At 45.0% G+C, this 15,950-nt stretch overlaps 1 protein-coding gene across 7 annotated transcripts in view; it reads left to right on the top strand.

Moving 5' to 3' along the window:
* Positions 1 to 326: 326 nt before the first annotated feature.
* FBXO16 (F-box protein 16) overlaps positions 327 to 15,950 on the top strand; it is a 64,910-nt gene continuing 49,286 nt past the window's right edge. For 2 of the 7 annotated variants that reach the window (XR_008667702.2, XM_019032456.4), the window contains exons 1-2: positions 331 to 680; positions 7,432 to 7,546. Coding sequence is in view for 6 of the 7 variants with exons in the window: in XM_019032456.4 (XP_018888001.3) it covers positions 7,448 to 7,546 (99 nt within the window). In the remaining variant the exon portion in view is untranslated. Of the gene's footprint in view, positions 681 to 7,410; positions 7,547 to 15,950 lie in introns of all 7 variants that reach the window. The other 5 variants (XM_055348309.2, XM_019032453.4, XM_019032454.4 and 2 more) reach the window with 5 other exon arrangements.

Here is a 15,950-nt window from a genome sequence, read left to right as displayed (position 1 = left end):
ATTGTTATTAGGGCATGCCATCTGCTGGTTCCCTGGTGTATCTGTCAGTCAGCCTGAATTCTATAATCCAATAAATTGAAATTTGCATTGAAGTATTTGTGTGTCTCTGTGTTGGGCAATTCCTCCTGGCCCCATCCTTCCACTTCCTGTTGCAGGTGCTATTCTTTCATTGAACCAGTCTCGAATTCTTTTTCCTCCAACCCTCTGTTTACCTGTTAGCCACTCTTAAAACCTGGCACAGTGGAGCCTGCATTTCGCAGCTCCGGAGTGACCAGGACAATGATTTGACTGGGCATGCTCCGTAGGTAGGGCTGATTTGGGACACACTACGTCTTGAATGAAGGTTTTCAACTCTACTTGTTTCAGGATTCGACGCGTCTTCATTCTAGGGTTATATTGAGACATTGCAGTCCCTCCCACGCTCTTGGCCGCCACACTTGTTAATTTTATCCCCGTGCCCAATTTTGTAGCCAGCCCTCCTGGATCTCGCGGCCAATCAGGAGCCCACACATTGTTGCCTAAGAGACCCCGGATGCCAGCGACGGGATTTATAGACGGTGATTGGGCTGCTGGAAGCTGGGAGGGGTGAGGGACTGGAGGGAGTCGGAGAAAAAGCTGACCTAATGAAACTGTGGCAACGTCAGCGCTTGAGGCTTGAAGAGGGAGACAAGCTAAAAGAGGTGAGAGCTGTGGGCAGTGCATGAAAAAGGTGGAGACTCTCTCTTTGGAAAGCTCCAGGGCCTCTCATGAGCTTTATCAGTGCTCTTGGGGATTTCATTGTGCCCTCTCATTTGGGCTACAGTGCAACTGCCAGATATTCATACTTGTGAAATTAACAACCCACAGATAATTATATGCCTACCAAGCATTAGCTCTTTGCGTTGTATTATAGTTCTTGCTTTTTAAAAACTAGTTAAGCGGAAGATGAATTCGTATTGAAATCTACCCATACCCTATTTCTTGATAATTTCCTGATAATAATTTGAGATTCCCTTGTCTGATGATATTACAATGTATGGGTAAATTCTGTTAGCAGAGAGACCCAGTCCTATTATGCTCAGTAAACTCTGCATATAACCCCAGAGCCCAGTATCATGTTCTGAGTTTCACTCTACATTTCTACAATTCTACAAGGGTTTTTTTTTTTTTTTTTTTGGTTGGTTGGTTTTTGTTTTTTGAGACAGGGTCTTGCCGGGTTGCCCAGGCTGAACTGCAGTGGTGCAATCATCGCTCACTGCAGCCTTGAACTCCTGGGCTCAAGGAATTCTTCCATCTCAGCCTCCTGAGTAGCTGGGACTATAGGAGCCCACTGCCACACCCACACCCGGCATTTTTTTTTTTTTTTTTTTTTTGTAGAGATAGGGTTTTGCTGTGTTGCCCAGGCTGGTCTGGAATTCCTGGGCTTCAACTCCTGGGCTCAAGAGATCATCCTGCCTCAGCCTCCCAAAATGCGGGGATTATAGGCATGAGCCACCACACTTGGTCAACATTTCTACAAATTGTGGTGGTGGTGGTGGTGGTGTTTTTTTGTTTTTCAAGATGGAGTCGCACTCTGTCCCCCAGGCTGTAGTGCAGTGGCATGATCTTGGCTCACTGCAACCTCTGCCTCCCAGGCTCAAGCAGTCCTCCCACCACAGCCTCCCAAGTAGCTGGGACTATAGGCACACACCACCACGCTCTGCTAATTTTTTGTTTTTGTTTTGTTTTTGGTAGAGACGAGGTTTCACTGTGTTGTCCAGGCTGGTCTTGAACTCCTGAGCTCAGGTGATTCACCCACCTCAGCCTCCCAAACATTTCTACAAGTTTTAATCCTTAAACTGCTCCCCACTTGCACTGCTGTAGTCATTTTTTCTATTGATTTAACAAATATTGAGTACCTATGATATACTACTGTGATGATTCAGGTGAGCAGTGAGCATCAGAAAACCACATAAGCCAAGAATCATCAGAGTTGTGTGGCACGTTCTCAGAGTGGCCGTGAGTTCAGTGTGTCTGGGCAGAGAGTGCATGAAGGTGGGGCCAGGTGAGACTGAAAGAGTAGATGGAGGTAAAATCATGGCAGACCTAGACTTCCACGCGAGGAAGTCTGGATCCTGTAGCCGTCAGTGAACCTCTGAAGGTTTTGAGCTGAAAAGTGACATGATCAACTGGTCTTTTAAAAAATACCTAACAGGAGACTGTGAGCTCCATTAAAGCAGACTCTTATCTTTGTACCCCTAACACCTGCCTTGTAGATACTTAGTAAGGTGGTTAAATAATGATGACAGTGTGAAGAATGGCTTAAGGCAGGAGGTAGTGGCTCGCCTTTGTAATCTCAGCACTTTGGGAGGCTGAGGTGGTGGATTGCTTGAGCCCAGAAGTTTGAGACCAGCTTGGGCAACAAAGCAAGACCTTATCTCTACAAAACACACACACACACACAAAAAAAATTAGCCAGGTGTGGTGGTGCACACCTATATTCTCTGCTACTTGGGAGGCTGACATGAGGAATTGCTTGAGCCCAGGAGGTTGAGGCTATGGTGAGCTGTGATCACACCACTGCCCTCCAGCCTGAGTGACAGAGCAAGACCTTGTCAAAAAAAAAAAAAAAAAAAAAAAAGGCTTAGAAGATCAAATTGGAAATATGTGGCCAGGGGACCCATCCTTGCTATTGAAAATGAAACTAGAACCATATGTCAAGAACTAGGGTCATAGGCCCTCTTTCTGTATTTTAATTCTAAGAAAAATTAAAGATGAATATTTGGCTGGGCACAGTGGCTCATGCCTGTAATCCCAGCACTTTGGGAGGCCGAGGTGGGTGGATCACGAGGTCAGGAGTTTGAGACCAGCCTGACCAACATAGTGAAACCCCATCTCAACTAAAAATACAAAAATTAGCCGGGTGTGGTGGCAGGCACCTGTAATCCCAGCTACTTGGGAGGCTGAGGCAGGAGGATTGCTTGAATCTGGGAGGCGGAGGTTGTGGTGAGCCGAGTTTGCGCCACTGCACTCCAGCCTGGGCGACAGAGCGAGATTTTCCTCCACCTCTAAAAAAAAAAAAAGAAAAAAAGATGAATATTCAAAGGTAGTCCTTACAGGGAAGGAGATCACAAAAAAGCAACAGCAAGACATCTGTGGAAGGAGGGATGACAACTTGCTTTATTTTGTTGATTAAGTGGGGACAATTATGTTTTGTATGTGTTATATGAAAATCTCTGTAGCTGGGCACAGCAGCTCACGCCTGTAATCCCAGCACTTTGGGAAGCCAAGGTAGGCAGATCACTTGAGGTCAGGAGTTCAAGACAAGCCTGACCAACATGGGGAAAACCGCATCTCTACTAAAAATACAAAAATTACCCAGGCATGGTGGTGCATGCCTGTAATCCCAGCTACTCGGGAGCCTGAGGTAGCAGAATCTCTTGAACCTGGGAAGCGTAGGTGCAGTAAGCCGAGATCACGCCACTGCACTCCAGCCTGGGCAAAAGAGTGAGACTTCATCTCAAAAAAAAAAAAAAAAAAAAAATCTGTCTTCTTAATAGTAGCAAGTGGTCTGTTCTGTGAACATGTATGTGCATGCAAATACACACGCTGCCTGTCTTCTGGAATGGAGGAAGGAGGAAAATACTGTAAAAGGATAATAGCAAGAGACGAGGCAGGACGTCCACATTGGCAGGCTTCAGCAGGCCTATATGGCCAAGAGGGCTGCTTCCTGGGGCCAGGCCCATCTGCTGAAAACCCATCTTCAAGCAGGTTGAAAGAAAGTCTAATCTAAGTGACATGTAGCTCTGAGGAACCAGGAAAAAGAAAACAACCAGTGCAGGCGCTTGGGGGAGTTACCAAGGAAAGCTACTTCTCATTCAGAAGGATGTGCCTAGGATCAGTCACATGGTTTCCTACACAAACTGGAAAGGAGAGAGTTGTTCAGCATAGAGCAGGGGTAAGCAAAATTTTGCGTGTATGTGCATTTTTCTAGGGGGAGAATTCATAGCTTTCATCATATTCTTCAAGAGCCATGTAGCTCTTAAGAAAGGATTCAGAACAACGAATTTAATTTTTATGTTTTTATTATTTTTTAAAAATGGTCTTGCTCTCTTGCCCAGGCTGGAGTACAGTGGTGCAATCACAGCTTACCGCAGCCTCAACCTCCTGGGCCCAAACGATTCTCCCACCTCAGCCCTCTGCCCCCACCCCAAGTAGCTGGGACCACAGGCGTGCACCACTAAGCCCAGCTAATTTTTTGGTTTTTTTACTTTGTGTAGAGATAAGGTCTCTCGATGTTGCCCAGTCTGGTCTCAGATTCCTGGGCTCAAGCAGTCTTTCTGCTTCAGCCTCCCAAGTGCTGGGATTACAGGCAACAAAACAACTAGTTTTAAAAGAAGAAATGTAGCCCAGGCGCGGCGGTGGCTTACCCCTGTAATCCCAGCACTTTGGGAGGCCTAGGCTGGTGGATCACCTGAGGTCAGGAGTTTGAGACCAGCCTGACCAACATGGTGAAACCCTGTCTCTACTAAAACTATAAAATTAGCTGGGCCTGGTGGCTCATACCTGTAATCTCAGCTACTAGGGAGGCTAAAGCAGGAGAATCACTTGAACCCAGGAGGCGGAGGTTGCAGTGAGCCAAGATCGCACCATTGCACTCCAGCCTGGGCAACAACAACAAAACTCTTCCAAAAAAAAAAAAGAAGAAGAAGAAGAAATGTAGAAAATAAATAAATAACAACAACAAAAACAGATACATCACTATTTAGCTGGGGAGATCTAGACTCAGTGGCTACACTTTGTATCTGTAACTTTTTTTTTTTTTTTTTTGAGACAGAGTCTTACTCTGTCACCCAGGCTGTAGTGCAGTGGCGCGACCTCAGCTCACTGCAACCTCCACCTCCTGGGTTTAAGCGATTCTCCTGCCTCGGCCTCCTGAGTAGCTGGTATTACAGGTGGGCCACCATGCCCAGATAATTTTTGTATTTTTAGTAGAGATGGAGTTTTACCATGTTGGTCAGGCTGGCCTTGAACTCCTGACTTCAGGTGATCCGCCTGCCTTAGCCTCCCAAAGTGCTGCTATTACAGGTGTGAGGCACCATGCCGGCCTGTATCTATAACTTGCCTGCTCACATGTACTTTTATCATTAGCTGCCAGTTAAAATTACTGTAATGAAATCACTTCTTTCGGCTTAGTAACTTACCTAAATGTGAGTCCGATAGTTAGCTGTTGAGGCTGAAAAGAACCTGAGTGCTGATCTGAGTGCCCCTCATTCCAGTGGCATATTGGCAACAGGCAACTGAAGGAAGGCATTGTCTTGACACCCCAGAGGGTTTAAAACGTGGGCTTTATCTTCCTGAGAGAGAATATTACATGTTAAATGAGAACCTCAAAGATCTCAGATAGTGTTTGGGAAAATCCCATACTAGCCAAAATATAATGATTAAAAAAAAAATTATCAAAGGTCGGGCACAGTGGCTTGTGCCTGTAATCCCAGCACTTTGGGAGGCTGAGGTGTGCAGATCACCTGAGGTCAGGAGTTCGAGACCAGCCTAGCCAACATGGTGAAACCCCATCTCTGCTAAAAATACAAAAATTAGCCAGTCGTGGTGGCAGGTGCCTATAGTCCTAGCTACTCGGGAGGCTAAGCCAGGAGAAGCGCTTGAACCTGGGAGGTGCAGGTTGCAGTGAGCCATGTCTGCACCACTGTACGGCAGCCTGGGAAACAGGGCAAGACTCTTTCTCAAAAAATAAAAAATGTCCAGTATCTGTTGCTGTGGGGTCATTTGTGGAGCCCATTGATCAGGCGAGCAGGCCCTGGTCCCCTTAGCCATCTCTTCTACCTGTCCTTGTGAAACCCACCATCACAGAGTGGAAAATGCAGAAGCCTGCAACCCTGAGTGTATATATCAAAACTACTCCCAATCAACTACTAGGGGAGCTGAGGCAGGAGGATCGCTTGAACCTGGGAAGCGGAGGTTGTGGTGAGCCGAGATCGTGTCACTGCACTCGAGCCTGGGTGATAGAGCAAGACTCCATCTTGGCCGGGCGCGGTGGCTCACGCCTGTAATCCCAGCACTTTGGGAGGCCCAGGGGGGTGGATCATGAGGTCAGGAGATCGAGACCATCCTGGCTAACACGGTGAAACCCCGTCTCTACTAAAAATACAAAAAATATTAGCTGGGCGTGATGTCGGGCGCCTGTAGTCCCAGCTACCCGGGAGGCTGAGGCAGGAGAATGGTGTGAACCCGGGAGGCGGAGCTTGCAGTGAGCCGAGATCGTACTACTGCCCTCCAGCCTGGGCGACAGAGCGAGACTCTGTCTCAAAATAAATCAATCAGTTAATAAAATAAAATAAGATTAAGAGTAAGCTATTGTCAGCCCAACTGGCCTAGCCTGGTCTCATGACCATCTCTTGGCTGGGGAAGGACAGGCTACCTTAATTAATTAAACCATCAGGCTCTAAACAATGAGGGAAAATTAATTCCTCCTGAAAATTAAAGTGCTTTAATCAAAAGGAGGCAGACATACACTGGATAACTAAAAATAGCAAGTTTCCCCCAATAAACTCAAATCTGTTCATTTCCAAAGCCTTGGCTTTGTCTCTCCCACCATGCTACCTCTTCAATACGCTGTCAGGCAGGAGTTCCTGTTACTTGGATATCTGGAAGTAAAGAGGGGAGAAGGAGAATTAATATAACAAGGGACAAGAATGAAGTGTCTCATATTGCATGATGATTTTAAATGTAAAATACTTCTCTTCCTGGCCAATATAGTATGTCCTTAGCTAGGAGTGATTCTGGATTTCCCCCCAGAGTCCAGTGAAAATAAAGTGGCATCAAACTGACCTGGGTCCGACTACCAGTTACACCACTTGCTATCTGTATGACCTTGGACAGGATAACATCAATAAGCCAAATCTTCCTCGTGTGTAAAATGAGTTAAAACCCACCACCTCACCAGGTAATTGTGCACTTCCATTGAGGAGATGTATGAAGTGCTTGACATATAACATGCCCCCAATAAATGCTCTTCCCACCGCATTCCCTCTGCCAACATGCTAAAAAATTATATGGTATTAGTATTGTTTTTTTTGAGGTGGAGTCTCGCTCTGCTGCCCAGGCTGGAGTACAGTGGTGCCATCTTGGCTCACTGCAACCTCCACCTCTGGAGTTCAAGTGACTCTCCTGCCTAGTAGCTGTGATTACAGGCATGCACCACCACGCCCGGCTATTTTTTATTTGTTTGTTTGTTTGTTTGTTTATTACATTTATTTTTAGTAGAGACAGGGTTTCACCATGTTGGCCAGGCTGGTCTCGAATCCTTGACCTCAAGTGATCCGCCCACCTCAGCCTCCCAAAGTGCTGGAATTACAGGCGTGAGCCATCGTGCCCGGCTGGTATTAGTAATTTTTGTTTTCTGAGGGTTATATGATTCACTTCTTCTGACAGGTGTTGTTTTTCTTATGGAAGGATATCCAGTTGTTTCATGATGGCATTTGCACCTCCAAAAAGCACAGATGGTCCCAAAATGCAGACAAAGATGAGCACCTGGACACCCCTAAACCATCAGCTATTGAATGACCGGGTAAGTGACCAGAACTATTTTAACAATTGAATCCATGACTGAAAGGAAAAAAGATATTAAAATTTTACTTACCAAAATATGAACAGGGATTATTTAAGATTGTGTAATGGATGAATAAAAACCAAAATGAAGATATTCAAAAACTTTTATTGAACCCATGCTATATGGGCAAGGCTGGCAATAGACCCAAAGTCCTTGCCCAAGAAAAAAATGTCTTGGATTTGTTCTTTCCCCCGCTGTCACCTTCCTCTCCCACCCCACTCGCCTTTTTTCTTCCATCACTTGTTCTCCCCTGGAACCACCAGGACTGAGAAAGGAGAGAGTGGTCCATGGCATTCCCCCAAACCCAGTTTTCTTGGTATAGTTGAGGTTGCTGGGTAATGCTGCACATTTAATAAGATACATAAAATGCATACATTTCAACTGATTATTCACATTACTCAGGTTCTCTTAAGACGTTTATTTTCATGGCTGGGTGCGGTGGCTCATGCTTATAATCCCAGCACTTTGGGAGGCCAAGGCAGGTGGATCATCTGAGGTCAGGGGTTCGAGACCAGCCTGGTTAACATGGTGAAACCCCGTTTCTACTAAAAATACAAAAAAAAAAAAAAAATTAGCTGGGCGTGGTGGTGTGTACCTGTAATCCCAGCTACTCGGGAGGCTGAGGCGGGAGAATCGCTTGAACCCAGGAGGCGGAGGTTGCAGTGAGCCAAGATCACACCATTGCACTCCCGCTTGGGCAACAAGAGGAAACTCTGTCTCAACAACAACAACGATAAGAACAACAACAACAAAGACGTTTATTTTCCACCTGCACTCTGGGAAGGTGCTAGCGGAATACACTAAAGGATCACGGTGGACGGCTGGGGTGTGAGACTGACCAGCCTCTAGGGGTTTCTATTCCTGCTTCAGTTAGGGACAGAATTTACCAACAGGTCTGTGAGCTCCAGTGACCAATCGCTGTATGCAAGGACCACACCTATTTTTCAGGAAAACACAATCACCATATATAAAACTGACCTCATCCTCTTGCTCCTACACACCAGTTCCTCCCCGTTATGAGAGGCACTATTTTGTACCAAGTCAATCAAGCCAGAAATTCTGCTTCTCCCTGTCCAGTCTGGGATTTGATTTTCCCCCCAGATTACAAGCTAATAAGTTAGCCTGTGACTTATGGAATAGAAGACTCTGCTGTTTCACAATAAAAGATGAGATTCTTGGGTCAAAAACAACTTTACTCACAAAGCAGCGAGTGGCATGAACATTATGTTTGCATGGGTTCTGCTGGTCCTCCCCATCCCACAGGTGTGACACATAGGGCCCAGGTAAATGATACACGTAACAGTGGTTTGCACCCAGCTGAGGAACAATGAGCCCAGGGCATCCACTTCTTTTCATAGTAAGCAGTAAGTCAGCCTGCTGTTGCTCCCAAAGGGAGACATTACCTCATCCCTCAAGGTTGCCTTACTGCAGACACAACCTGCAAGAATGGCCCAAGTCACGAATGCTCAGGGCCTTGCATTCTTTTTTTTTTTTTTTTTTCTGAAACAGAGTCTCACTGTGTCACCAGACTGGAGTGCAGTGGTGCGATCTTGGCTCACTACAACCTCCACCTCCCGGGTTCAAGCGATCCTGTTGCCTCAGCCTCCTGAGTAGCTGGGACTACAGGCGCACACCACCACACCCAGCTGATTTTTGTATTTTTAGTGGAGACAGGGTTTCACAATGTTGGCCAGGATGGTCTCGACCTCTTGACCTCATGATCCACCCGCCTCAGCCTTCCAAAGTGCTGGGATTACAGGCGTGAGCCACCGCACTCGCCACGAATGCTCAGGCCCTTGCATTCTTGGCATGCCAAGATGTTTCGGAGTATGAGAGGCACACAGAGAAGTGTCTACCAATGCTCCCTTGCCTCCATATGTAATTTGCTTTCCAGTACTCTGAGTCCTCCTCCCAATCTCTCATTCAGGCCTCTCTTTTCCACCCGCCTATCTACTTCCAGCTCCATTCTCAGCTGACACTGTCTGCACCCTTTGCCTAGTACACTGCAGTCACCCCCTAACTGCTTTCACTGGCTCTGTCCCTGCCACTCCATCCTCTATTCTTGTCCCAGAGAGATCTTTCTAAGATTCCGATTCTATTATGTGAAACCAATAATAGACTCCACTCCCAAGAGTAAATTCCAACACCCCCAGGCATAGCGTTGAGGATCTTTCATGATCTGACCTCAGCCAACTTCCCGGCTCCACCCCTGCCACTGCTCCCTCACATCCGATGCCCAGGCCCGGCTCAGGGCCCCCGGGTGAACCCTGCTCTCCCACACCTCCATGCCTTTGCATGTGCTCTCGCCCTCGCCTCCTATCTGAGTCCATTCAAATGTCTTTTCCTCTGTGAAGCCTCCCCCTGTGTCCTGCTTCCTTTTCTTTGCTCTCATCACTGTTTACTGGCTTTCCCAGTCAACTCCCATGCATGAAGAGTTGAGATTCCGTCTTTTCTCTCTGTACCTCCAGGAACCTGGTTTGGTTCCTGAAGCATAAGAAATGGAGTCAGGGCTAGGCACAGTGGCTCACACTTGTAATCCCAGCACTTTAGGAGGCCAAGGCGAGTGGATCACCTGAGGTCAGGAATTCAAGACCAGCCTGGCCAACATGGTAAAACCCCATCTCTACTAAAAAATATAAAAATTAGCTGGGCATGGTGATGCACCCCTGTAGTCCCAGCTTCTCGGGAGGCTGAGGCAGAAGAATCACTTGAACCCAGGAGGTGGAGGTTGCAGTGAGTCAAGATTGCACCACTACACTCAGTGCCTGGGCAACAGAGTGAGACTCTGTCTCAGGAAAAAAAAAAAAAAAGAAAGAAAGAAAAAGAAAAAAGAAATTGAATTAGAGTTCAGGTCTACTCCCTGGTACCTGTTTCATTGACTCTTGTCTTCCTGCCTCTTCATCTTTGTGTCCTTAGCCTGGATTTGCCCCTCTGCCCCTCTAAACTCAACAGATGGGCTCATCCCTTGGCAAAGCTGTCATCAAACCTGAACCCTCCTGCTCAGTACTTTCTATTTCTAGTCGAATCAGTTTCTACTGATGAGCAATTTTAGAAGAGGAACAGAAGGGCCAAGGTAGAGATTGGAATAGTGAGAAATAAAATGGAGAGAGACTGAAAAAGGAAAATGATAAAGGAAATGAGGAAAGAGGAAAGAGAATGAGAAAAAAAATAGACGGACCAGGAGAAACAAAAGGAAAGGCAGAGAAAGAGGGAGAGAGAGAGATTCAGCCTTCATCTAGCCAGGAACACCAAGCAAATCTATTGAAAAAATTTTGGGGGCCAGGCACAGTGGCTCAGGTCTGTAATCCCAGCACTTTGGGAGGGTGAGGCCGGTGGATCGCTTGAGGCCAAGAGTTTAAGACCAGCCTGGGCAACATAGTGCGACCTCATCTTTATTTAAAAAAAAAAAAAAAAGTAAAATAAAATATTAGCCTGGCGTGATGGTGCATGCCTATGGTCCCAGCTACTTGGGAGGCTGAGACAGGAGGATCGCTTGAGCCCAGGAGTTGGAGGTTGGGGTAAGCCATGATTGTACCACTGCACTCCAGCCTGAGTGACAGAGAGAGAGAGACCCTGTCTCTAAAAAAAGAAAGAAAGAAAATAGTTTTTATCCAGCTCAACAGTAATTTACTGAGCACCTGTTTGCAATGCTCGAAGCTCTCCCACAGTTTATATAACAGTTTATCTGCTTCCCCTACCAAAACTTCAGGGTCTCATTTTGAATTCTGTCTTCCCATAGAATTGTGAAGGTTTTACACACATGTGAAAAAGTGACTTGAATTCAAATACGCATTAATTAGATTCCTTGATTTTCAGAAATTTTCTTCGAAAAATTACGAGTCTTGATCAATTTACCAGCTGTGGAGAAGAAAAGTGTCTTAGGAGGCAAAAAATTGCCTGAATGCCTCTTGCAATTCGATTTTTAGAGAAGTTGATTCGGAGATTAGCATGTAGAGCATTGACTGGAGAGGACTTTCAGGATCAGCACCTGGGAAGGGAAGGAAATAAAAGGAAAAGGAGAGAAAAGGGTCAGATGCAGGGCAAAGGAAGAAGTTGGGCTGGAATGCAGTCTCAGTGAGGTCTCCACTGACCCCATAGGACTCCCTGAAGCTGCCATGATGCTTCAGATTGGTTGTAAAGAAACACCTGAGGCTGGGTAATTTATAAAGAAAAGAGGTTTAATTGGCTCACAGTTCTGCAGGCTGTGCAGGAAACATAATGGCATCTGCTTCTGGGGCGGCCTCAAGGAGCTTTCCATCGTGGCAGAGGGCAAAGCAGGAGGAGGCATCTTACGTGGCAGGAGCAGGAGGAAGAGTGAGACAGGAGGTCCCACACACTTTTAAACAACCAGATCTCATGAGAACTCACTCCCGCTGATGACAGCGCTAGGGGGATGGTGCTAAACCATGACAAACCGCCCCCATGATCCAATCACCTCCCACCAGGCTCCACCTCCAACATAGGGGATTACAGTTTTTTTTTTTTTTTTTTTTTTTTTTGGAGACAGAATTCATTCTGTTGCCCAGGCTGGAGTGCAATGGTGTGATCTTGGCTCACTGCAACCTCTGCCTCCCAGTTCAAGCAATTCTCCTGCCTCAGCCTCCTGAGTAGCTGGGATTGCAGGCACCCACCACCACACCTGGCTAATTTTGATATTTTTAGTAGAAATGGAGTTTCACCATGGTGGCCAGGCTGGTCTTGAACTCCTGACCTCAGGGATCCGCTGGCCTTGGCCTCCCAAAGTGCTGGATTATAGGCATAAGTCACTGTGCCCAGCCAGGGATTACAATTTGACATGAGATTTGGTGGGGACAGAGATCCAAACCCCAACATTTGTCTTACATTGTGGCAAGGGGGAAGGGAGGGAGAGGGTCTGGTTTTTATACTTCCACACTGACCGAACATTCAGTGGCTGCTAGCTGCCTACCCACCCCTGCCAAGTCTGACCTTGGGCAAGGCAGCTCTCTCAAGCTTGTAACTGTCAACCAGCAGCCTTCCAACAGGTGGGGAAATAAATCCTTCAGTTATGGAGGGGAACGAGTGCATCACAGTACTCATTGGTTCTTTAATAGATTTTTATCCAATGTAATGATCACTTCTCAAGATAATATGTATTTTATTGTCCCGAACTCCCATTTTATTCCAAAAATAATAATAATAATTTTTTGGTTTATTTAGGTTCTTGTGTGGCATAAAATTATTTTTAAAAATCTTTGTGTGTATATATACATGTAAGTTGTGTACAAATGCAGAGTCACACACATAGAATTTGTGTATGATTATGCCAAGCTGGTGTTTGTTTGTTTGTTTTTGAGGATCTCACTCTGTCACCCAGGCTGGAGTACAGTGGCACAATCACGGCTCACTGCAGCCTCCACCTCCTGGGCTCAAGTTATCTTCCTGTCTCATTCCCCCAAGTAGCTAGGACCACCAGGCTCACACCACCATGCCCGGCTAATTTGTTTTTGTTTTTATTAGAGAAAAGGCCTGGTCTCAAACTCCTGAGCACAAGTGAGCCTCTGTCTCAGCCTCCCAAAGCTCTGGGATTACAGGCGTCAACCACCATGCCCAGCTATATCAAACTGTTAATACTGGTTTTTCCCAAAGAGTTATATGGGTGTTGGTGGACAGAGGAGGGTGTGTTAGAAGAGAGAGCTTTCATTTTCTTACTTCATACAATGCAGCAATGTTTCCAATTTTAAAACAAATTAGAACATAAATATGTATCGTATATTATACACACACACACCCCCATACATGTAAGTAAACAAAGGACAATAACTCTGGAATTGAAAAACTCTGGTTTCAAATCAGCTGTACCAGTTTTACCTTCTCTGGGCTTTATCCTCCTTTGTAAAATGAGTGGATTGGATCAGATGACCTTGAAGGTCCCTTCTGGATCTAACATTCTAACTGTGTGAAAGGAATTAAAAATAGATGCCCGAGGAGACAGCTGGCCAAAAGGCATCCAGACAGTAATTTCAAGGGGCTTCCACACTTCTAAATGAGGGCATTTGTCACCAATGATCAGTGAAATTTTAAGGCCCTGTTTTTTGTTTTTGTTTTAATTTTGTCTTTCTTCTATTCTGTAGTAAAATGTGAAATATGTAACTATCTTAGACTAAAATAAGAGTCACAGGATTTTAACTTCACAGCAGGTTTTAAGCAGAAGATTGAATTCTCTAAATTCAAATTTAGACGCCTAAAAAAAAAAACTGCGTCATCAGGATAGGCATATATAACAGATTAGTAAGTTCTTCAAGCATTGTGAATTTTGGGTGAAGGAATGTTTTTAAAGTGTGTATTTCTTTGCCAACTAGTGTTTTAATTGAAAGTGATCTTTATCACACATACATAGAAAGGTAACTATGGAAGATGACGGATAGGATAAGTTCCTTGACATTTCATTATGTATGTGTATATCAAAACATCAAGTTGTATACCTTAAATATACACAGTTTTTTAAAAGAAAGGAAAGTGATCCACATTTCTTTTAGGGTATGGTTCACACATGTTGTACAGTACATGTTAAAAAAGTGTTCTGAGAAAAAGCACCCAGTTACCATCAATCAATCATTATTTAGGGGCCCCTAAATATCTCACTCCTACATTGTAATGATGTCACACAGTAAAATATGTAACTACAGTGTCAACAGACTAAAATAACAACCGTGGGATTTTGACTTAACAGCAGGCTTTGAGTAAACTGTGATATAAACAGACTGCAGCATCTTGCAAGAAAAGAAGATCCATTTTAATATTTCCATTTGGAAGAAATACTTTGTTTTCCAGCTCTTTAAAATGAAGAACCTGATTGCAAATCTTTGAAATAAAGACTTGCTCCGAACCAGGGTATATAAGACTATAAGTCCAACTGAGAACCTGACAACAAAATTATCTGCCCAAAATGATATGTCTTGTCAAGGGTAGAGTCAGAACCAGATCTGAGGTCTCCTGACTTTCAGTCTAGTGTCTTTCCTCTACCCCTTCTGTCCCATCAGTTTCTACTTGAGTCTAGATGCCTTCTGGTAAAGAGCTGGACTTGCGTGGACTCTGTTTAGACTTTGTCTCGTGTTTTAACCTGCGTAGCACTTCCCAACATCCACCCCATTCCTTTTCTACTACCTTCTTGTTGACTGTCTTTTCCCCTTTAAGTCAGTTTCCTTTTGTTTCCAGTGGGCCACACCATCACTGGACACCATGCTTCAACTTCCTCTTGAAGCTCTGTTGTAGTCTCTTCTTCTTCCTATAGTCAGACCAAAGCATGGGCAGAAGTTCATCAAGAATGTAAGGCTGGAAGTCAGAATGGGGAAGACCAAGGATCTGGTGAGGAATCAAGTGCAGTGTTGAGCTGAACACATAGTTTGGACCCAGGGATTTTTAAAATATCTGTAAATATAACCTCTTTGGTCCTCTGCTTATCCTTTCTAAAATATAGGAATCGAACAAAAAGACCTTTAGGATTCATTTTAGCTCTAAAATTCTATGACTTCTGAAGCTTTCTTGTTGTTAGTCAATCAGCAAAGTGGTTTATTGAGGGCCTTCCATGGAGTCTGTACTTGAGGGTGCTGTGGAGCATGTAAGAGAAAGTGGTTGTAATCTACTTGGGAAAATAAAATTAAGAGAAACCACTAGAGAGCAAAACAAACACTGTAAGGTCTAAGTGAAGCGTGAACTATAAATTGAGTAGGAGTTAGGAGGAGAGAAATCCCTGGACATCAGAAAAGTGACAACATTGGTTGCATGGGTTGGGCGATGCATGATTGATAGAGAAGAATTCAGACAATATTTGAATCCAGATACTTTGAATCTTCTGTGTTCTACAGATTCTCCTCTACTTCTTTTCATCTAGAAATTCTGAGTTTATCTGTTGCCATTATTTGAGGGTCCTGGTAGCCCAGGTGGCAGTTAGCTGCAGCGGAGGGTCTTTTTCTTCTTCTCTTATGTGCAAAAAGTGTCTGTGACAGAAGAGATTCCCTGGCCAAGAGCAAAACTGACATTTCACTGGTCCCAAAGTGGTGGTTGAACCAGTTATTTCAATTCCTGTTTTGTATGTCCTTGGCAACCAGAGCTTGAGAGTTAAAAAAGGAAGGAAAGCATGATGTGTGGGAAGCATAAAACCAGCTCCTCAGCCTCTTCCATAAAAAGAGAAGAAATAGGCCTGAGCCACCTCTCCACGTGGGAACATTCTTACAGCACTAGAGAATGTAGCAAGTGCCAAGAGGAGGGAAAAACATCAGTCCCAATTTTGAAAGCTGACAGAGGGTGTATGGGATAAAGCAAGTGAGACATTCACGTATGTTCATTACTCTCCCTTCCTCTCTTAATAACCCCCTTCTCTGCCACGTGTCCCCACGTTAGT

This window comes from Gorilla gorilla, chromosome 7, assembly GCF_029281585.2.
Source record: "Gorilla gorilla gorilla isolate KB3781 chromosome 7, NHGRI_mGorGor1-v2.1_pri, whole genome shotgun sequence".
NCBI lineage: Eukaryota > Metazoa > Chordata > Mammalia > Primates > Hominidae > Gorilla > Gorilla gorilla.
This window is presented reverse-complemented; position numbering and strand designations above follow the sequence as displayed.